The following is a 24,555-nucleotide window of genomic DNA, read 5'->3' on the forward strand; positions in this document are numbered from 1 at the left end:
TCTGTCAGTTTCTTGATCTGTTGACGATCAGCTTTTTGTGGAGCAGTGACTACAGCCTCCCAGACACTCTTCAGAGAGGTGTATTGTTTTCTCCCCCTTAATCTAGCGTTTAAGAAGTGCCCACAAGTTCTCGATAGGGTTTAGGTCAGATGAGGAAGGGGGGCCATGTCATTATTCCTTCATCTTTAAGGCCTTTACTGGCTGGCCACGCAGTGAGAACTTCGATGCAAGTGATGGAGCATTGGCCTGCATAAAATCATGGTCTTTTCCTGTATCACTGTTTGAAGAAAGTGTCTTCAAAAACTGGCAGTAGGTTTGTGAGTTGATTTTGAGTTCATCTTCAATGCAAAAAGGTCCAACTAGCTCATCTTTAAAAATACCAGCTCATACCAGTACCCCACCTCCACGTTGGAGTGGAGCTCTGTGCCCATTACTGATCCACAGGTCCATCCATCTGGTCCATCAAGAGTCACTCTCATCTCATCGGTCCATAAAACCTTTGAAAAAATCTGTCTTCAGATATTTCTTGGTCCAGTTTTGACATTTCAACTTATGTTTCTTGTTCAGTGGTGGTTGGGTTTCAGCCCTCCTTACCTTGGCCATGTCTTTGAGCACTGAACACCTTGTACATCTGGGCACTCCAGGTAGGTTGCAGCTCTGGAATATGAAAGTACTGGAGGATAATGGGTTCCTGGTAGCTTCACGTTTGATTCTTCTCAAATCTTTGGCAGCTAATTTGCGTCTTTTGTTCTCAACACGTTTCTTGCGACCCTGTTGACTATTTGCAACAAAATGTTTGATGGTTCTGTGATCACACACCAATATCTTAGCAATTCCAAAAGTGCTGCATCCCTCTGAAAGACTTTTTACAATTTTTGACTTTTCAGAGTCAGTTAAATCTCTTTTTTGGCCCATTTTGCCTGAGGAAAACTAGCTGCCTAATAATTCTACACACCTTGATATAGGGTGTAGATCTCCTTAGGCCACACCCTCCCTCATTACACAAATACACATCACCTGACATGCTTAAATCCAATAAGCATTCAAGTTAATACAGCTTGGAGTTGGAATATACGCATTAAAAATGATGATATGGTCAAAATACTCACTTGCCTAATAATTGTGCACACAGTGTAGTATGGCAAAGAACTTTTATGTACTATGGATAAATGGGGTAATCGAATATAGCTTTTTATTTAATTCACATGATATTTTTCCCCATTAAAATACCTTTCTTGAATTGGCATAGGATTCTAAAGATTAAATGTTGTTTTCATCATTGTAAAATATTTTGTAGGTATATGGATAAGAACAGAGAAATAACAAGATTAAAACGAGAAGAAATTCGGAGGTTAAAAGAACATTTAACACTATTACAGCAAAGACTGGAAAGGTATGTATATATTACATCTATAATTAAAAATTATGCTTACATTCTCAACATGCAGTGTGTGTTATTGTTTATTTTATGACCTACTTTTTCATTATATAGATCAATTTGTTGACTTTTTAATGTGATTTCTCTACATAAATCAGTCAAATGGACTGTGAAATAGATTTATAAATCCACATTTGTTAATTGTATTTAAAACAGTGAATTTTGCATGTCTAATATTCTGCGTGAAATTTATTAATGAAAAAGTCTAATGCACTTCGAGTAGAATAGAAGTCTATTTGCTACAGGTCTTTTTTTTTTTTTTTTTTGCAACTTGACAGAATAAAGTGACTACTGAGTTTTAAATACAGTTGCTTACTGGTAAAGCACAGATTTTCTAAATTTATAGTGGCACATTGTTATAATCCTTTATTTTATTTAGTGCAGTTCTAGGATATACATAATTTCATGTCTCTTTACAGTAGTAGAACTAATTATTGTACCACATGCATGTTGATTTTGTTAGTTATAGTCATGCATTGAGATGGAGTTTAAAAAGAAAAATTTGTTCTTTAGAGTTCAGTTTTTTACCACTTTGTCGCACTTTCTGCCCAGTCAATAAAATTAAACATTATTTTAGTCATAATGGGTGGATCTGTTTAATGATAAAATTATTCTTTTGCAAATATAATGTTCTTTACTTTAAATATATTGCATTTTTAATTTCATAATATTTATATGCATATATAATGGACAAATAAAAAATATGGAAAAAAATCTCCATCACATAAAGCAACAAAAAATGTAACAAACTAATTATCTCTAGTAAATTTAAATATTCTTCTGAAATATTTTTTCTGCTGATTTTTTTTCTTGAACACGTTTTTTTTGCTAATCTTGGAGCCATAATATTTAAAACTAAAGTTGTGATTTTAAATTATGTATTTTTTTCTTTCATATCATGTCTGATTCTTTGTAACCTTTTCAGATATCTCAGTTATGGATCTGGTCCAAAACGCTTTCCTTTAGCTGATGTTCTTCAGTATGCTCTAGAATTTGCCTCTAGTAAACCTGTTTGTGCTTCTCCAATTGAAGACATTGACACAACAGCACCACCAGGTGGCACAACTTCATCATTGACAACATCAAAGTATGAACTGTTGATTTATTTATACACAAATTGCAGTGTTTTATTAAGGGAATTGCTTTGTGTATGTCCATAAACTAAGTGTGGGTGTCTGTCTGTCTGTCTGTCTATCTGTATATGTGTTGTGTGTGTGTATGATTCTTGGGTGGTATTGGGGTCCCTTACAGTTTCAGGGACATATATTTGTTATCGAGAGCCTAGCCAGTATCAGTGTGAAGTGTGCCGATTCTCCCTTTGTCTTCACTTGTCTAAGTAGACAACTTAACTTTAAACATTTGTGTCAGATTTATTTGAAGTTGTATGTTTTTTGAAAACTCCACAGAAATATCACAGTAATTTATACTTTTAAATTTTAATATTATATAAATAATTAAGCAGATTTTAAGCATTTAAATGTATTGATATCATGTGATTAACAGATGTCATGCTATTAAGAGAATTTGTGTTAAATAATTTTCTTTTTTCTATGTAATATTTATGTAAATAATCTGCAGTGCAACCGAACAAGGATCAGCTTCATCAACAGACTCATCTGCTACCCCTCCGTTACAACAAAGATCAGTAGTACACAAACCATTTACGCAGTCACGTATTCCTCCAGACCTTCCCATGCACCCAGCGCCACGTCATATTACTGAGGATGAGTTGCGGGTTCTTGAAGGTTGTTTGCACCGCTGGAGGACAGAAGTAGAAAAAGATACCAGAGGTATGCATATTTTATTTACCGTATCCCCTTCTACACCAATTTGAGTTTAATGCAATCTCTTTTTTCATTTAGATCTGCAAGAAAGTATTGCAAGGATATACCGCACAATTGAGGTTATGTACACTGATAAGTCAATGTCACAAGTAAGTTCACTCTGTGATCATCATTGTGTTGAATCTTCTACATTTATTAAAAAAAAACATTTAAAATCGGTTAACTTCATTTGTATGTAAGCTGCTTGAGAGATGGGGTTACTCACTGAATACTGAATTCTGTTATTATCACATAACATGGAAAAGAGTCACCTTTTAAATAAGTGTGCTTAATTGTCTTGCATTAAGAAAGATATGAAACCTAGGGTTTCGTGTTTAATGGTAGTCATTTAAGTCCTAATCACCCTCAAGAACAAGACCACAAAACAACCTAGCTGAAATAAACACTTCTTTGTAGTGGCAGGTAATTTGAAATGCATTTATGCTAGTCTTTGTTTGTGTGTGTATTCATGCATGTATGTGTATTTTGAGATTTTACCTCATTTAGTCTTCCTGAAAGTTTCAAAAAAGTATCTGTAAAACATCAGCATGATGCTGAAATTAACACAAGTGACCCAATTGAAGTACGTCATCACAAAACAAATTTGTGTAAAATGTAGCAAATGAAAGAAAATTGCTTAGTTAATTGCAGTTATAAATACACCACACTGTATACTGTAAAGTAGGAGTACTCAAGTTCAGGTTTAGAAGGCAGCAGTGATTTTTGTTACATATGTATAGTATTTATTTAATTCAAGGCCAGTTCTAGCTCATGATAGAAGGTTTTGATTTAACAGGTTGTTAGTGGCCTAATTTAGCATCATCAGCAACATTCTTAAATTGTAGTTTTTTTTTCCCCTCAAAAATATCTTCTGCATGTTTGTGGCCTCAAACAGATTCATAATTCTTGGTCCTTAATTTTTTTCTCTTCTATTTAGTTACAAATATTTTATTAAAAAAAATACGGGGGTCTGCTGAAGCCAATCCCAGCCAGCACAGGGCGCAAGGCAGGAACAAATCCCCGGGCAGGCTGCCAGCTTATATACTTTTATTTGTCGATGATTGTACTAACTGCAGAGGCGAAGGAAAAAAAAAACATGTTGTTACTAACTGTTTTGACAATTTCCTCACTCTACACAAAGGCTGTATTGTTTTAGCTCAGTCAGATAAATTGCTTATTGTAGTTGTTTTTTAGTCCACGCTTCAAAAAGTCATTTGTGAAAAAATGTTAAAGAGCAGTTCTGTCATATTTGTTCAGTTACTTGCTTTCTCCAAATGAAGTGTATTTTCCTACCCTGGTTATTTTTGAATGGTATCAAATGCTTCTTCCAGTATCTCAGTAATGGGTGATGCATTTTTAGTAATTATGCAGACATACAATGTATTATAGAAAAGGCAACACAGTTCTCTGCATTACCTACATCATGCTGTATTTGAAGCTTATTCACTTAAAATATGTGGAAGTGAAAAACACAAATGTGAAGTTGATCCTTATTTAATTTTATTGAATGTCCTTCAAGAAAATAAATATGTTGTTACCTTTTAGTTATGGTATACATCTGAAGATTTATTGCAATGCCCAATATAAAAGTGTAATTTTAATGGCTAGTAAACCATAACCTGGAGGAGATCTGTTTGTAGTAATGAGTCTTTTCTTTAACCTTGTCTGTGTTGTTCCACAGTTAATTTATAGCACCAAACCTTAAGTGTAAAATGTGTAAAAAGAAATAAAAGGACAGGATAAAAGGTTGGGGTGCCTCAGCAGTAATCCTCATTTTATTATCTTACTTAGTGTTTCAAATAAACAACGGTTAAAAAAAAATGACTACTAGGGTGAGTGGAGGTTGCGTTGGTCTCCCCTGGAGTGAGAATCATCACTGTCAATTGTGGGTTCCCTAATGAAATCTGACTTTTTTTTATGTGGAAACAGAGATGGAAGAGGAAGAACATCCAGTTTTAGGCATCTGCCTCAATACTTTCTTGTCTGGAACTTTCTGCTCTGAGGGTGAAAGAGCAAAGGTTGCTAGGAACCTTGCTGGCCAAGGCCAATTATCAATTTCACCACAGCCCTAAAGAAGTCCCTTAAGTACAAGTCTGACAAATGCTGTAAAAATGGTTTAAATTAGAAATTCCTAAATTATGTAAATGTGAATCTCCTGATTCATGAAATCAGTGAAAAAATAAAATAATGCACAGTGTATTCATTGTGGTTATTCTTCATGTTAAGTTTCTTTATTTAGCAGATTCCCTTGCCAAAGTTGACTTAAAAAAAAAAATTTGATGGAAACTAATAAACAGTTTCAACATATGATATAATTTGCATTCCTTTTCCCCTGTCTAGGTTCCTTACCGGTTGCATGCTGTATTGGTACATGAAGGCCAGGCCAATGCTGGACACTATTGGGCATACATCTTCAATCACCATCAAAGAAGATGGATGAAGTACAATGACATCTCTGTTACAAAATCATCTTGGGAGGAACTTGTACGGGATTCCTTTGGGGGCTACAGAAATGCCAGTGCCTACTGTCTAATGTATATTAACAGTAACAAACCATTTTTAATAGAAGGTAATAAAATCTTTTCTAATTGGTTCACAAAATTCAATAATAATTTTAAGCAGTTGATTTTGATATTTCTTCTAATGAACTTATATAAATTATATAGTGCAAAACTAGTCTTGTTTTGAATCGTCTAGGAACAATGTTTTTTACAATGTTTGGGATAACATAGTAAGATGTTAGAAGTCCACTTCAAAATTTCTTTGTTCATTTGCAGAAATGTGTTAATTTAGCATTAAGTAACATGGTCCTACCTGTTCAAGGAAGGTCTAAGAAGGCATAGTACTAGATGGCAGGTTAAGGCCACTGTTTGAATAATACACAAAATCTGATATGTTATTTATGCAGCTTCACTTTCATATAATGTAATAATGAATTACTTCTGTTCATTTTCTTATTCAGTTTCTCTGTTTATCAATGACTTTATCGCTAGCTGTTACATTGTTATAAACAATTGACTTAATATTTATTTAGTGAGAGACACATCCCCAGTTAAACATACATTTTTGATAAAATGCAGTTCACTTAACAACAATCTACTTTTCTACGATCATACTTTTTGCTTCACAGCAGTCTAAACCTGAAAGGAAAAATGAAAAGGTTTAAAAACTTTTCCTAACCTTTATTCATGTTTTATCTGCTATTGAATTTTAGAGGAGTATGACAAAGAGACAGGTCAGATGTTGACTGGCTTGGATAAACTCCCATCTGATTTGAAAGACTACGTAAAGGAAGACAACCAACAGTTTGAAAAAGAAATTGCAGAGTGGGATTTTCAGCAAGCAAGGAAAGCACAGCAGAAGCAGTTGGCAACTGTTGCTTCATTAGGAGCAGTTGAGGAAGCCTCCCCCTTAACTGCAGCAGGTCAGCAATTTCAGTCATGCCTTTTAAAGTAGATGGAAATAAAAATCTTTTATTAGTTTCACTCAAAATATTGTCAAACAACTAAGTGAAAAGAGAAAGCTGCAAAAGTAAACTTATTTTAACCAGTATTAACAAAGCATGGAATAAATCATTGAGATCCTTTATATGAATTTTAATTGTTTTATAACAGAAACCGCTCATTTCCTGTATACATCATCCCACCATTTTTTAAGGTCCTGTTAACCATTCACATGCAAAAACATCTGAGGGGAATAACATTTTCGAATCTAAATTTTCTCTGTAAAAATAGATAAGAGAAGGGAACTAACTATATGTCCATCCATCCATTTTCTAACCCGCTGAATCCGAATACAGGGTCACGGGGGTCTGCTGGAGCCAATCCCAGCCAACACAGGGCACAAGGCAGGAACCAATCCTGGGCAGGGTGCCAACCCACCGCAGGACACACACAAACACCAAGCACACACTAGGGCCAATGTAGAATCACCAATCCACCTAACCTGCATGTCTTTGGATTGTGGGAGGAAACCGGAGTGCCCGGAGGAAACCCACCAGACACGGGGAGAACATGCAAACTCCACGCAGGGAGGACCCGGGAAGCGAACCCGGGTCTCCTAACTGCAAGGCAGCAGCGCTACCACTGCTCCACCGTGCCGCCCTACTAACTATATGTAAATATTATAAATAATATCATCACCACACTTAAAAACCTGGAAAGGTACAAATATGTTTTCTAAAGACCATTATATTCTTTCTAGTGTTTGTAGTGTTATCCATAAAACTATGCTGAACTACCTAGAATGTGTGATAAGAAGAAAACTGCTCAGAGATCTTTTTAGTAGTGTGTAAGAACTGTCTCAAAAACTTCTGAGTCCAAGTACTGCTCTGAAGAGATGGTTAGAGGCAAAAAAGACTTGACTCCTAAGAGAGTCATGGTAAAATCTTGCAAATTCTCTGCAAAAGCACACTTAGATAAGCCTGCCTCACTGAGGGAAAATTGTCTTTGGAGAGGTAAGACAATTATAATGATTGGAAAGTCAAATCAGTTCTTTGTTTAAATTAACAGTCAGCCATCTTAGAGGTGGTAAATGGATTGGCATTGGTATCTGTCTTATGGTGAAAGCCTTGAACACGTACATGTCATTGTGAAATATGAAAATTGTTAATACATTTTTGTGGTGCAATGTCCAAACCATCCATCTATCCATTTTATAACCCATATTTAACACTGGAATTACCAAAGCCTCTGAAAAAATTTGTAAACCAGGCCCACCTTAAATCCCTTTGCACCCCTCTGTCAGCGTCTTTTGTCTTGTAAATGTGTCGATCAATACAAGCAGCCTATTATCCCATTTCCCCCACCCATCCTCGCAGCTCAATTCACAACGAAACACTGAGCACTGAGAACCTTATCTTGGAGTGAATTGCCTGAAGTTGTAGAAGGTAAATAATATATCGTCATTTGGAATACATACATTTCATATGTGTTCTGTGTCAACAACAACCTATGTAAACACATCGGTAAAACAAATGTTTTTCATGTTTTAGTAATAAATGACAAAATGTAGACATGAACTGTATAATGAATGTGTGAAGGCTGAAGTCCAAATATCAAATAAATACTTTCACAAAAGGTACAAGTATAATACGACAGCTTCTGTGATGCAGCGGTAAAAACTGCTGAATTGTAATCAAGAGGTTGCCGATTTGATACTGGCTGCCTGTCAAATTTACCATTTTGAGTAGTGAGCTGCTCTTATTGTTAATATTATACAACAAAAACATACATTTGATTTGTGTCTGTCACAGCCGGTGTAAATTTATAGTACTTGTAAAAGTTTTTTTTGTTTCACTTTTATTCTCTCAGTCACGATACAACCACCTAAAGATCTCACGCAGTTAGTTTTTATTTGAAACTGGGAATAACTATGGATGTGAGTGGTGTTTTGAGACAATTGAACTGAAAATTCTCTGATCTGGAGGGATAAAAGCTAACACACAAATGCTGGTGAATGTGCCTTCTTGGTATCTCATTGTCACTTGAATTTTTTTATTCACTTTTATTGAGTGTTCCTCCTCACGCTGAATTAGTATGCACCTTATGGTTCATGATGCCAAAGCTGCACTGACAAAAAACAGGGACATATATATATATATATATATATATATATATGATATTTGGAATAATTCATTTTGTGACCTGTATAGTACATTTTGGAAAACATTGTGGCCCTGATGCAATATTATTCATATTCTTTTGCATACCTTCTTGCGGTTGTAATCAGTGACCACTTTTTTTATTTCCCGATCTTGCCCAATCTCCACATTTTGCTGAATGGTGGTGTTTCTTTTCTACTCCATGACATGCAAAGGAAAGAATAGTACAGAGAGATCAGTTCCACGCTATATAGAATCATCAAATTCAAATGTTATGTTCCCACACACCTAAGGATCATCCTTCTTACTTTTAGGACGTGTACCTGTTGCAATGTACACACTTCTCTCTGTGCTGTTGTTCCTATTACATTGAAAGGGCACCTGACACTAAGTTTGTTTTCCTGGGGGGAAGCACCGGTCTTGGAACAGTGTGGTATAGCGGGTCCACAGCTCACTGAGCAAAGTGTGACGATGCGGGTTCGACTTCATCCTCCTATTGCTGTTCAGGAGCCCTTGAACCCAACACCGTCGATAATGTCACCGAGATGAGCTGACACATAGGGACAAATCTTTCAAGGCCAGGGGATATTCCATAAAGTGCTTTTATTCAAAAACAATCAAAAACAAAAAGTGCAAAAGTGCAGCGTCAAAGTTCAATAAATAAACCCATAAAAATCAAGTGTCCAGTGGGGTTAAAACCATCAACAATAAATAAATCCTTTAAAATCTGAGGTAAAAATGTAGAAGTTAAAAACGCAGTCTCTCACCCTTCTTGTTCTCTGGCCCACCTCCATCACTTTCTCCCCAGCTCACCATTACTTGCAGCTGCGGACACCCAACAGTCACAGGCTCCTTCTGTCAACCTCCGTCTTGGCCTCCAGATGGACGTCACTGCCAGACCGACGAGGTTGGCTCTCCTCCCGTGATCTTTCGCGCACCTGTAGTCGCTTCTCAGATCCAAAGGGATGACACCTCTCCTGCTCACCCCACTCGCTAATTGTCAGTGGGGCGAACTAGCCCCCAAGAGCGCCTCTATCTAACGCTCCTTTGCGGGGCCCCCGCTCGTTCTGTCTCTCTCTTTTAAGGTGCCCAGATCATCCAGCCTAGACTGCCATTGACGTCCTTTAACCTCCTACTCACATCGTTCTACCTCCTTCCATTGCTTTCCCCGATTTATATCTTTTTTTTTCCACGATTCCTGATTTATCCCCCTCTCTGGTGTACCTTCGCTTATATATAATCAACTAGCAGAATACCCGCGCTTTGCAGCGGAGAAGTAGTGTGTTAAAGAAGGTTCGAAAAAGAAAAGGAAAAATTTGAAAAACAACGTAACTTGATTGTTAATGTAATTGTTTTGTCATTGATATGAGTGTTGTTCTCATATCTATCTATCTATATATATATATATATATATATATATATATATATGTTGTTCTCATATCTATCTATCTATATATATATATCTATCTATCTATATATATATGTTTTTTCAAATCTATCTATATATATATATCTCTATCTATCTATCTATCTATCTATATATATATATCTATATATATATATATATATATACAGCTTGGCAGCGGAGAAGTAGTGTGTTAAAGAAGGAAAGAGAAAGAAAAGGAAACATTTTGAAAATAACGTAACATGATTGTCAATGTAATTGTTTTGTCACTGTTATGAGTGTCGCTGTGATATATATATATATATAGCAAAATACCTGCGCTTCAGCGATGTCATGTGTTAAAGAAGTTATGAAAAAGAAAAGGAAACATTTTAAAAATAATGTAACATGATTGTCAAAGTAATTGTTTTGTGTATTTGGCGGCAGCGTCACAAAGTTTTTTTCGTCTAGCTGCATCGGAAAATGTACCACGACGTCTGACACGCCTCCTTTTTACTGTTTTCTCACAGCTTGGATTGCTTCTGTCATATATATATACACACACACACACACACAAACACACACACACACACACACACACATACATACATATATATACACATACATATCTTCATATCTACATATCTATATACATATCTACATATACACACATATATATATATACATACCTATCTACATCATATACAGTGGTGTGAAAAACTATTTGCCCTCTTCCTGATTTCTTATTCTTTTGCATGTTTGTCACACAAAATGTTTCTGATCATCAAACACATTTAACCATTAGTCAAATATAACACAAGTAAACACAAAATGCAGTTTTAACTGACGGTTTTATTATTTAGGAGAAAAAAATCCAAACCTACATGGCCCTGTGTGAAAAAGTAATTGCCCCCTGAACCTAATAACTGGTTGGGCCACCCTTAGCAGCAATAACTGCAATCAAGCGTTTGTGATAACTTGCAATGAGTCTTTTACAGCGCTCTGGATAATTTCTGGCCCACTCATCTTTGCAGAATTGTTGTAATTCAGCTTTATTTGAGGGTTTTCTAGCATGAACCGCCTTTTTAAGGTCATGCCATAGCATCTCAATTGGATTCAGGTCAGGACTTTGACTAGGCCACTTCAAAGTCTTCATTTTAATTTTCTTCAGCCATTCAGAGGTGGATTTGCTGGTGTGTTTTGGGTCATTGTCCTGTTGCAGCACCAAGATCGCTTCAGCTTGAGTTGACGAACAGATGGCGGACATTCTCCTTCAGGATTTTTTGCTAGACAGTAGAATTCATGGTTCCATCTATCACAGCAAGCCTTCCAGGTCCTGAAACAGCAAAACAACCCCAGACCATCACACTACCACCACCATATTTTACTGTTGGTATGATGTTCTTTTTCTGAAAGGCTGTGTTCCTTTTACGCCAGATGTAACGGGACATTTGCCTTCCAAAAGTTCAACTTTTGTCTCATCAGTCCACAAGGTATTTTCCCAAAAGTCTTGGCAATCATTGAGATGTTTCTTAGCAAAATTGAGACGAGCCCTAATGTTCTTTTTGCTTAACAGTGGTTTACGTCTTGGAAATCTGCCATGCAGGCCGTTTTTGCCCAGTCTCTTTCTTATGGTGGAGTCGTGAACACTGACCTTAATTGAGGCAAGTGAGGCCTGCAGTTCTTTAGACGTTGTCCTGGGGTCTTTGTGACCTCTCGGATGAGTCGCTCTGCGCTCTTGGGGTAATTTTGGTCGGCCGCCACTCCTGGGAAGGTTCACCACTGTTCCATGTTTTTCCCATTTGTGGATAATGGCTCTCACTGTGGTTCGCTGGAGTCCCAAAGCTTTAGAAATGGCTTTATAACTTTTACCAGACTGATAGATCTCAATTACTTCTGTTCTCATTTGTTCCTGAATTTCTTTGGATCTTGGCATGATGTCTAGCTTTTGAGGTGCTTTTGGTCGACTTCTCTGTGTCAGGCAGCTCCTATTGAAGTGATTTCTTGATTGAAACAGGTGTGGCAGTAATCAGGCCTGGGGGTGGCTACGAAAATTGAGCTCAGGTGTGATACACCACAGTTAGGTGATTTTTGAACAAGGGGGCAATTACTTTTTTACACAGGGCCATGTAGGTTTGGATTTTTTTTCTCCCTAAATAATAAAACCATCATTTAAAAACTGCATTTTGTGTTTACTTGTGTTATATTTGACTAGTGGTTAAATGTGTTTGATGATCAGAAACATTTTGTGTGACAAACATGCAAAAGAATTAGAAATCAGGAAGGGGGCAAATAGTTTTTCACACCACTGTATACACATACATACATACATACATACACACACACAAATTATATATATGTGTGTATGTATGTGTGTGTGTATGTATATATATATATATATATATATATAATGTAGATAGGGGTGTGTGTGTGTATATATATATATATATATATACACATACATACATATACTTGTGTGTATGTTTGTATGTGTCTATATGTGTGTGTATAGCTTTGGTCACTGAGTGCAAGGGAAAAATAATAAAATATAGTCTATAAGTTATTAAACAGTAAAACATTAACGCTTTTAAGAAGTACAGGTACATTGAGCACTACTGGAGTGGTTTCAGGTAAACTACATTTTAAAGACTGTGTAACACAACAGGTAAGTAACTAACAGCAGCTAAAATATATATGGATCATCTCTCGGTAGTAGATCCCTTTTGAAAGGCGCTACACGACGGCTGTGGTATAGAAATTACATTTTCTATGTGAACGTTCAAATTTGTGCCTCTGGTAATGTGCCTTACCGGCATTTAAAGAAAATTAGTTTTGTGTCCTCTGCAGTGTTAAGAGAGAAAGGCTTTGGTTTGGGATAAAAGGAAAAAAGGTGTAAAGAAAGGAAAGTTGCCTTTTCTTTTATATAGTATAGAGAGATGTGTTCGCTGACGTTATGATCGCCTTGTGTAGACTGGTGAGACGCCCCGCCATTAATCGGCTGTGATGGCACTGTCAGTCCTCCACTCGTGCGTGTTTTCATAATCCGAGGTGAGGACCTCATAATCGTATCGTGCAAAGAAAGTGTGAATCGCCTTAATATTATTTTTCCGTGGTGTAGAAAAGGGGTCCCGTGTTTGCACTTGTCTGGGCTATAGCGCGGGGAGGATGAAAAAAATTAAAAGTGCTCACTTTGACTTAAGGCAGAAGCGCAGTCAGCGTCTCAAAGGCCGGCACAGCTATGCACGCGCTGGCTGCTCGACTTTTGCTGGGCAGGAGACCACAGTTTTGCAGACACGCTCATGATATCAAAAGTCTCAGCGCTCTTTGGAGGTCATTCATATATTATATATATAGCAAAATCCCGCGCTCGCAGCGGAGAAGTAGTGTGTTAAAGAAGTAATGAAAAGAAAAGGAAACATTTTAATAATAACGTAACATGATTGACATTGTCATGAGTGTTGCTGTCATATATATGCCTGCCTAAATAAGTCACCCTCGCTTTGCTCTTACTTTATTTACCGCTCATTTAATCATGGCTATTGGCGGAAAAATTATAAAATGGAAGGAGGATGGCTTTACCAAAACAATTATTGATGGCGAATCGATTATTCATAAAGCTTGAATTGGTGATGTTTTTCTGTGTTAACCTCATATTTTTCAGACTTCTTCTCAAACTAAGGTGGTGCGAGGGTAAAATGAATCGGGATGCGCTGATCAATGTAATGGTGTACAGTACCAGGAAATCATGCATTGACAAAAGCTCCCTTTGCTTGTAATGCAAAGTGTGATTAAATGCATTATTTTTAACGTTATGGAGCACATGCATCAAGCTTCTCAGCTGTGCTTGTGCTAAGAAAAGGAAAGATTTTAAAAATAACGTAACACGATTGTCAATGTGACCTTTTGTAAGTAGTGCCTGGAGGATTCAGTGTGGAGAAACTCTATAGAGACAGCGTGTGTATTAACTTGTGGATTTTTCTGTGAGTATTTGGTGGCAGTCTGACAAAGTTGCTTCGGAAGACGGCATTAGCTGCGGAGCTCAGCTCAGACCGAAATTAGATGAATGGGAGGGGAGATGATGACGTGACTCCCCCACCCGCCTTAACTGTCAATCCCCCACAAACACAGTCTCTCGAATTTGCATAAGCACACCCCTTCACCTACAATTTTAACTTAGTTATAAAGTGATCAAAACTCGCTTATATCCTCGTCCTCTCATTAAACTTGTATCCCGCATTACCTGTGGGCATGTGAAACGCCAGCGGTAGCCTGTCTATGAACTTAATTTAAAGTTTAGGTTTACACCTTGCTTTCTTTCCGAGGCAGCAACACTCATGAATATGGTAGTATATGTCACTCGCTCGCTTCTTATTGTTTTTCGCTGCGTTCTCAATTATATAATGCATGTTTTCTTAAGCGCTTTTTGCAGGTCTTCCTGGTTTTCTACGCACTGCGTTGACAATCAGTTCATGTGATTACGTGGGAGGCGTGATGATGTCATACGAAACTCCGCCCTTCCAGCTCAACTCCATTACAGTTAATGGAGAAAAATACCTTCCAGTTATGACCATTAGGCGTAGAATTTCGAAATGAAACCTGCCCAACTTTTGTAAGTAAGCTGTAAGGAATGAGCCTGCCAAATTTCAGCCTTCTACCTACACGGGAAGTTGGAGAATTAGTGATGAGTGAGTGAGTGAGTGAGGGCTTTGCCTTTTATTAGTATAGATATACACCTCTGTCTGCCTCCGTGGGCACAGCGTCTTAATTACACACCGCTGGAAGCCAATGAGGCAAACAAGAGCGACCGCACCCTCACGTGCAGGTGCGACTCGCTCCAATCACCCCATTAACTCCCCGCGGTTGTGTAATCGCGCCCACGGAGAACGACACGGCTATACGGATTTTAAAAAAAACCTGACTTTTTTCGGAAGCTTTGGACCTGCTATACCACACAAAGACCATTCATTTTTAAATAAATAATCCCCGCTCTCGCGGCGGAATAGCGAGAGGGCGTTGGGCCATGGCGAGCCGCGGGGCGCTCGGGTGTGGGCGTTTCTCACCGAGTGCACAGGTGAGGAACTGCCCACATCCGTGATTGCTCCCGTGGCTAATAGGTTACAGCTGTCATGGTCCTTCTCCATTTAAAAGAAGCGCGAGTCGGTGGAAGGAGAAATGAAAGAAAAAGGGGGAGGAAAAAGAACGAAGGAGAAGGAAGAGAACGGAGGGTAGAGGGAAGGAGGAAGCAGGTGAGCAAGTCGGTGCAGGAGGAAGCGAGCGAATGCTCGCAGGCAGCTGAAGGACGCCTGGGTGTTTGGCCAACACCCGGGAGAAGTGGTTGTGGTCGCCCCGCAGAAGATTGTTTTGTAGGGCGGGAGTGACTGGGAAGGTACAGGACTCTCCGCGGGAGTCGGGACTTGGGACGCGGTGTCCCTAACGTGAGAGCCTTGGCCGTTAAGAGATTCCCAAGTCGCTGTCTGGAGGAGCCGACCGGAGCCAAGGATCGGTGAGGCAACTGACAGCAGTAGCAGTAGTAGGAAGAAGGTCAGCTGCAGAGTGAGCATCTCCCTTGTTGCCGGGCCCTGATGGATGAAGCAAGAGGGACACTAGTTTTAAATGAAGGCACCGGGTTTGTCAATTGTTTGTTTTTAAGACTGCATCCTGAACATTTTACCTCTCGTTTTAAAAGGATTGTTTTTCTTATTGATTTTAACCTCCACGTTTTCATTTTATGGATTATTTATTGAAGAACTTTGGAACTGCACTTTACTTTATTTGAACACCTTGTTTTGATTGTTTCTTTTAATCAAAGCACCGTTTCACTTTCAACCATCCCCTTGCTCAGATGTTTATTGCCTCCACTGACTAGCTCAATCGGTAACATTACCGACGGTGTTGGGTTGAAGGGCTCCCAAACAGCAATGGGAGTGTGGAGCCAGAACCCACATCGTCACAAACAGAAGCTTGTTGATGTTGCATCCTCGTTTTCTTTTTCCATCGTCTTTTCTTGTAAGAAGCGACAACAAAGTTCCTTTGAGAGGTGAGCCAAGAACACTCTTCTTTTCTCAGTGGACTCCATGCATGCCTTGCACAGTACGTGTGTGTTCATCGCTGCCAGGTCAACCATGCACACAGCAACCGGCCACCTGCTCACATTGAATAAGCTCACGCCTTCTGGTCCATGATGTCAATGGCACGAGGGATGGGGGAAGAGACAAATATATGTGACATTTTGAAGAAATAATTTATGACTTGAATAGTATCAATCAGAAAACATCATGGCACTAATGCAGTATTATTTGAAAACTAACAGCATCAGACCGGGTGTAAATTTATGGTACTTGTTAAAGTTACCTTTTTTTTTAGTTTTTATTCTGTCAGTCATGTTCACGTTCTCCCTTCCCTCCTTCTGATCTGACCCTAACTAACAATCTGATGCTGTTAGTTTTCAAATAATATTAGTGCGATGAGGTTTTCTGATTGGGACTTTTCAGGTCATAAAATGTTTTCTTCAAAATATCACATATATTTGTCTCTTTTGTTTTTATTTCCCCCCGGTGCTGCGGTGACATCATGGACCAGAAGGCATGAGCTCATTCAGTGTGAGAAGGAACACGCAGGTGGCCGGTTGCTGTGTGCTACAACATGCTTGACCTGGCGGCGATGAACACACACGTACTGTGCAAGGCATGAACAGGGTCCACTGAGAAAAGAAGAGTGTTCTTGGCTCACCTTGCAGGGGAACTTCATTGTCACTTCTTACAAGAAAAGACGATGGAAAAAGAAAAAGAGGATGCAACATTGACAATGTTCTGAAGCTAAATCATGAAAAAGTTTCTGTTTTAACAATGTGTTTACATTGATTGTTGTAGACACGGAACACACATGAAATGTATGTATTCCAAATGACAATATATTATTTACCCTCTACAACTCCAGGCAGTTCACTCCAAGATAGGGTTCTCAGTGCTCAGTGATTTGTTGTGAGTTGAGCTGCGGCAATGGGTGAGGGGATGGGATAGTAGGCTGTGTGCGCTTATTGACACATTTACAAGACAAAAGACGCTGACGGAGAGGTGCAAAGGGATTTAAGGTGGGCCGGGATTACAAGTTTTTTCGTAGGCTTTGGTAATTCTAGTATTAATTCAAGATCACAAGAATCAGAGTTACACAAAGCAATGACTACAAGTTTGGAACCAGTACTAAACTTAGCACCAATGTCAGTGTAATGCAACCAGGTGCTTGTCAAAAGTGTTGGATCCTATATCACAATAACAAAGTTAAAAAAAGAAAAAAAATCTGAAAAGTATATGGGAACAAATCGTGATTTGTAGCCCATTGAAAATCTGCAGCAGGAACTAAGATCACCAGTGGGATGAAAGCATCTATTTACATAACTTCGACAAATTATTGGAATAACTTGACATCAAAGAGTAAGGGACATTTTCAGTTGAAGGATTCAGTAAGTTAACTAATGCCTAGAAAAAAAAACATTTAGAGGGTGTTAGAAGGAATATGCAATCTAAAGATTTGCAACATAGTACTAGCCATTTGTTACTAACAACATTCTCCGAGCTTGTTTATTTCTTTACCATAAAAACTTTTTTAGATCTTATGCCACTGCATTTTTTTTCTTTCCTTTCTGTTAGTTCCAGCACTATTACATGATCCAGAGTACATGGAGCAGCCTTCTCCAACAGATGATTTACAGGACTTAAATAAGTGCACTGAAGACGCTATTTCCAAAGCTTCCGAACATGAGGCGAAAGGCCCAGAAGCCATCTTTGACTCTGTAAGTATATTTAGGTTATGTTCTTAATGGATATTAAAATAACATTTGTATCAATCAATGTTGTACTTAAAAAGCAAAAATGTTTAGTTGTAAATATTCTATTAATTGTCCACTCACTAACTGCTTATTTCTAGTAAAATGACATTTCTGTATAAAATTGGTATATAACTAGATGTTGCAAACAGCATATCTAATTTTTAATGTTGCCATTAAGGTAATGTTTTTATTTTGGAAAAATAAGAAAAAGATTTAGCTGGGTATGTTTAGCTTTTTTATGTTCTTTTATGTTGTTTGTTCTGACACTAGGGTATATTGAAATAGAGTAATTATTATAAAAATAAAGGTTTGTTAAAATGCATAGTTAATCACACTCTTCTGATAGGACCACAGTTTACCAAATGTACTAAATTACAATCAAGTAATATTTTTTCTGCTAATAAAGGTGATTCTAGACTTTTAGAAGAATATATTTTTATCAATCAGTATTTAATGAAAAATTATTGTTTTTATACTGTCATAATATTAATTAGGAATAATTTGCTGTTACAAGTGTGCATTAGATTTTTGTTTATAATTCTGTATATTTTATGAGTGTCTATAATACAAAAGAAAAAAGCTCATTATCATAGCAAAGCCAAAGAAAAAATGCTAATCATTCTCAAGTGAATGCAAAGGAAGTGTAGCATAAACTTATTTATGTTATTTACAAACAGTAAAATTAACAACAACACATCTTGGCCTCCTTTTTTCTTGTCGCCAACCCAATGGTAAAACTACTTTAACATTGGGGTGTTGCTGCTTGTTTCACAGCAATCTTAATAAAATATACATTTTTGGTCTCTTCCGTTTTGGGAGATGGGCATCTGAGACGAAACTCTGTTAGTAGTGGCGGTATTTTACCACTTTTTTTTACCATCATCCCAATGTATCCTGTATTTACTTAACCAGAAGGGTTTTAATTAAAATAAATGCAAGTATATAAAATCATGAGTACAGCTCAGAAAGAAACAGAAAAGACGACTAAAGCTTCATCTAAGTCTTAACAAGCCTCAAGTTTAAGGTATGGCCTGCCAGAGACTGATCTGGAACAGGCAGGTGAAAGAATAGCTCTCTGGGGACTTGATGCTGCAGCATCAGCTCCAGCCGAGAGTGAAAATGAGAGCCAAACTGCAAGTGAGTTGGGCCAGGAAAACTTGTTGATTCCAGAAGGCTTTTCAGAACAGTGCATGGCCATACTATCCCTGCTGTCAACTACCCTCCCACAGATCATATGGCACTGATTCCAACCTGGCTTGCTACTCCACCCGTGCACCACGAAGAAGACCAAAATATTAAGTAATTGCTTTGAGGCAAACTTTAAAGGCATGCTAGAAAAATTAGAGGAAAAACTACAGGAAAATGCAAGTAAGTTTGAGAATAAATTTAGAGCACTTGGTGCTTAACTTGAAGACGTTAAAGAAATGTTCATGGCTTGTATTGAAATAGTTAAACAATTGGTATCTACTGCTGACGAAAAAGCAATGGCTACAAATTCCGAATGAAAAGTACTGTACTTGGAGACAGACTAGCTGCGCTGGATGATGGATACAGAAGGAAAAACATCAGAATCGAAGGTCTCCCTGATAACCGTGAAAGTCTAAACCCAGTAAAATTCATAGCTGAACTATTCTCAAAAACATTTGGAGAGGACTTTAAATCAAAACCAAGATATCAGCAGCTTACCATATACATCGATTGAATGCCTCAAAACCTAGAAGCCTTATTGTACGTTTTGACAAATTACAATCTAAAGTAAATTTGATATTATTTCTCAGACTGAAACAAGAGATAATATTTGAAAATAACCACATTCGTATTCTCCCTGATTTGTCACCTTTAATATCTGCTAAATGTGCTGCATTTTACAGCATTAAACAGCACTTACAAAAAGCTGAAATCAGATGCAGCCTCTTGTATCCTGCTAAATTGAGAGTGGACATTCAAGGCAAGAACTACAGTATTAGTTCTCTGGATGAAGCAGAAAAAGAGCCAATAAAATTGATCCTGACACTTTTTCAAATAGATTTTTTTATTTTTCTCTCCAAAGGGGACTGTTTAACATCAATCCCTGGGTTTATTCTTTCGGGACTGCTTAAGATTATATTCTAGGTTTATAGTATTAGGGACTGTATTGCCAATAAATATCTCTACTTTAATCCTTGTACATCGCTGTGGATGGGGTTGATTTGTTTCGTACATGCTCTATGTCTAGGTATGTCAGAGGACTGGGACTTTATGAAGTGTGGTCTAGCCACATGTGGGAAGGCAAAATTGGGGAGGTGGGGAAGAGAAAGAAAGCAATCTGTTTCTAAGCTATCCTTTTTATCCCCACAATTGTAAGTCCCAACACAACAATAGGCTTCATAGTGATAACTCCTGGCAAAATTGGAAATTAAAATTAAAGCTATCTTATGTAATAATGTACTACCTTAATTTATGACTACAAAATCTCAACAAAAGTTTATAACCAATGTCCATAAGACCACACTGTGAACTTTGTGAACAGGAATGTCAAAGGTCACAATCACGAATTAAAGAGAGAGAAAGTATTCTCCCACCTAACAGGTCTAAAAGCCAAGATCGTATTTTTACAGGAGACTCACTTAACACTAGAATTACCAGAGCCTACGAAAAAAACTTGTAAATCCGTCCCACCTTAAATCGCTTCTTAAAATTGTTCACAGCTCTCCACCAGCGTCTTTTGTCATCTAAATGTGCTGATAAAAATCAGGCTGCCAGCAGCCGGCTATTTTATCCCCCCACCGACTTAAAACGTGCACTTCTCCCAGCTCATGCCTTGATTGATTTTTTGGGAGTGAAGTGGAGTTTTAGAGTGGAAATAATAGATCGTTGTTTGGAACACACGCATTTCATGTCTGTTCCGTTTCTACAGTAATCTGTGAAAACACATTGTTAAAACAGAAACGTTTTTTATATTCTACTAGTAGATGACAAAATGTAGGCATAAACTATATAATGTGTGAAGCCTTAAGTATACAAGAAATACTTTCACAAAAGGTACAAACCTAACACAACAATTGCGCTTTTATTCAAAAATATAACTGCAGAAACAAAAAGCCGCCTTAACATACGACATTGACAGCCATTTATTATGACTGCCTCCGTGGCGCAATAGAATCAGCTACCGACTGGGAATCAAAAGGTCGCGAGTTCGATCCTCCGCCACTCCGTTTTGAGAAGTAAACTGCTCTTAGTCTTACTATTTTAGAATAAAAATATACATTTGATTTCAGTCTGTAACAGCCGGTGTAATTTATGATACTTGTAAAGGTTAACTTTGGTTTTTTGGTTTTTTTTTGGTCAGTTTTATTATCTCAGCCGCGTTCACGAGCCCAAACACACCCCACCCCCGCATCTGACACTGCTGTTTTCACATAGACGCGCAGTAACAGAGGTAAACTCAGCTCCCTTCTACGTCGGAGCAAGAATGCACATACCATTGCTTGCATACTAAAGTGTCAGCAGGCACTTTTCGTGGCATTACACACATTTTTGAGCATGCCCTCTGCACACTACTTGTGACTTTAGGCTTTAGGAAGTAAGTAAATAAATAAAGGTAAATCGTGTTATAAAATGATTTCTTCAAAACGTCGAATGTTATTTATTTGGGACGGACATGTCTGCATGCACTTTTTGTGGCATTACACATGTATTTTTTGAGCATGTCCTTGCTCAAAACAAAAGACGCTGGTGGAGAGCTGTGAACGATTTTAAGAAGCGATTTAAGGTGGGACGGATTTACGAGTTTTTTCGTAGGCTCTGGTAATTCTAGTGTTAATAAGCACAGATCAGTTTTGGTTGCAAAGAGATTGGACTAGCCAAATATTCCACTACAGCTATACAAAGAAAACTAGAGGTTTGGGAATCTTAATGCATAGAACAATTTCATTTGTAGTATCAGATGAAATATTTGATTCTGAAGGGCAATATGTATTTGTTATGGGTAATTTTATTTAATTGTAAAGTGATTTTGATAAACATCTACGCACCTAGTGTGGATGATAGGGACTTCATCCATAACATATTTGCATCCATTTCTAACGTGAACACTCATAAAATTATAATGGCCATAGACTTAAACTGTTTTTTAAATCCAGATGTGGATAGGTCTTTAGCCACAGGGAAGATAACATCTAATACTGCAAAAACAATTACACAGTTTGTAATTGATCATAGCTTATCAGATCCTTGGAGATTTCTAAATCCAAAATCAAGAGCATATTCCTTCTTCTGATTGGTACATCATTGTTATTCAAGGATTGATTATTTCTTTATAGATAACAATTTTTTGCCCACGATCAAATCTTGCAAGTACAATGCTATTGTTATGTCCGACCATGCCCCTTTCATCATGGAGCTCAAATCATTATGCCCCACGTAACTCATCTTGCAGCTGGCATCTTAACCGCCTGTTACTAGCTGATGAGAACTGTACAGAATTTATATCAAAGCAAATTGATTTTTTTTTAGAGATAAATGCATCCTCAGAGGTTTCTGCAGGAATACTCTATGAAGCTGTGAAGGCACTTTTAAAAGAATAGATTATTTTATATCTATCTCCCACAAAAATAGATCGGAAACCAAGAAGGCATCAGACTTAATCGGTAAAATTACCAGAATAGATCAAGAACATGCCAGGTTTTCAAATGAGGCACTTTATAGGAAAAGACAGCCTTTGTAATCAGAATTCAACCTCTTGACATCAAAGGAAACAAAAAAAATCATTTTTAAAATTCAGTATCATTACTACGGACACTGAGAGAAGGCTAATAAGATCTTATCTCAACAAATCCACAAGCAGGAAGTTTGCAATGCAGCACTAGTAATTGCCCACACTGACAGAGACAAAGTCATTGACCATAAAAATATAATGCACATGTTTAGAGGTTACTATAAGTCCTTATAATCTACTCATTTAGATACTTTCAGTGCAAAGGAAATGGCTAAACCTCTGACACTCTCAGAATTACTAGATACTGTAAACTTACTTCAGAGTGGGAAACCAGCAGGCCCTGATGGCTACCCTGCTAAATTTTATAAAACATTTTCAATTAAGGTAGATCCCCTTTTATTATCAACATTTGTAGAAGCCAGAGACAATAAAGTTCTGCATTAAACTTTTTGCCAAGCATTAATTACTTATTGCAATATGCATCATACAGACCAGTCTCATTTCTGAATAATGATGTTAAGATACCCTCCAAAGTTCTAATTAAAGGATTGAGAAAATGCAATTTTTATTTATTAAATGCAAACACTTATCTTCCACTCTTTGATGCCATAGTAGACAAGAATGCCCCCTCTCACCACTGCTATTTGCAATTGCCATTGAGGCATTGGCTGTTCACTTTCAAAATGCATCTGAGATAAAGGCGATTATCACAGATGGACATGAACAGAAAATATCACTATATGTATATAATATGGTACTATATACAATATCAGATCCACAAAATACTGTGCCTGTAGTCCTAACAGCACTAGTAGAATTTCAAAAGATACCTGAATTTAAAATTCATTTGAATGAAAGTGTGCTTTTTACAGTGAACTCTCTAGCACACAACATTAGATTGCGTACCTTCCCTTTTATCATCGCAGATCAGTTTAAATACCTAGGGGTAAACATCACAAGCAAATAAAATATTGTACTTTGCAGATATTTTAACTTAAATTTTTGACATTAATCTTTAAGAAAACAAAATTTGAGTTCACAGTATGTTCTGCAATACAAAGACTAATAACTTTGTAAAAACTTTATATGGAGTTTAAAACTTTTAAGTGATTCTGGCCTTACTGTCTCAAACTTATTGTTTCTGGAATTTGGGTTTAGTTTTAGTTAAAATTTTATTGTGTCTTCTATTTTTCTATTCATTTTGTAAAGCACTTTGAGCTACATTTTTTTGTATGAATATGTGCTATATAAATAAATGTTGATTGATTGATTGATTGATTGATCTTTTATCAAAGCATTTGCTGATTAGGTATGCTTGACAGTATTGCATTGAGATCAGAAATTATAGTATTCATTATAAAAACAATGGCTTTTAACACTCAATCTTTGCCACAGGTTGTTTTAAAGGAAAAAAAAATGCTGCATTCTTTCACCCTTAAAAACAGATTTCAAAATCACATGACACTCTCAGATGACTGACACAAATGTGATTTTTTTTTTTTCAGTATTAAGTGACAATAAGTCACTTGCTATTTCAACAGCATGTTAAACTAAATGTCATTACCTTCACTAAAATCTGCCTTTTATTCTAACTTAGGGAATTTTGTATTGAATTCACTCTTTCATCAAATGCAAAACAAGATAAAAGATATAGTTTATATCTGAAAAAGATGATTTTACTTTTAATAATTGTTTTTAATTTTTGAGTTCTATTGTATGATACAAATTGTAAACTTCAAATAAAATGATTTGTAATACCTGCATATTTACCATAATTTCCTTCAGTT

General features: G+C 37.1%; 1 protein-coding gene across 8 annotated transcripts in view; it reads left to right on the forward strand.

The window, feature by feature from the left end:
• usp25 (ubiquitin specific peptidase 25) overlaps positions 1–24,555 on the forward strand; it is a 232,654-nt gene that overhangs the window by 144,094 nt on the left and 64,005 nt on the right. For all 8 annotated transcript variants that reach the window (XM_039744549.1, XM_039744550.1, XM_039744551.1 and 5 more), the window contains 7 exons: positions 1,298–1,393; positions 2,364–2,525; positions 3,017–3,228; positions 3,301–3,371; positions 5,602–5,830; positions 6,476–6,685; positions 17,894–18,036. In XM_039744549.1, coding sequence (XP_039600483.1) covers positions 1,298–1,393; positions 2,364–2,525; positions 3,017–3,228; positions 3,301–3,371; positions 5,602–5,830; positions 6,476–6,685; positions 17,894–18,036 — 1,123 coding nt within the window. The remainder of the gene's footprint in view (positions 1–1,297; positions 1,394–2,363; positions 2,526–3,016; positions 3,229–3,300; positions 3,372–5,601; positions 5,831–6,475; positions 6,686–17,893; positions 18,037–24,555) is intronic.

The sequence above is a fragment of the Polypterus senegalus genome, chromosome 2, assembly GCF_016835505.1.
Source record: "Polypterus senegalus isolate Bchr_013 chromosome 2, ASM1683550v1, whole genome shotgun sequence".
NCBI lineage: Eukaryota > Metazoa > Chordata > Cladistia > Polypteriformes > Polypteridae > Polypterus > Polypterus senegalus.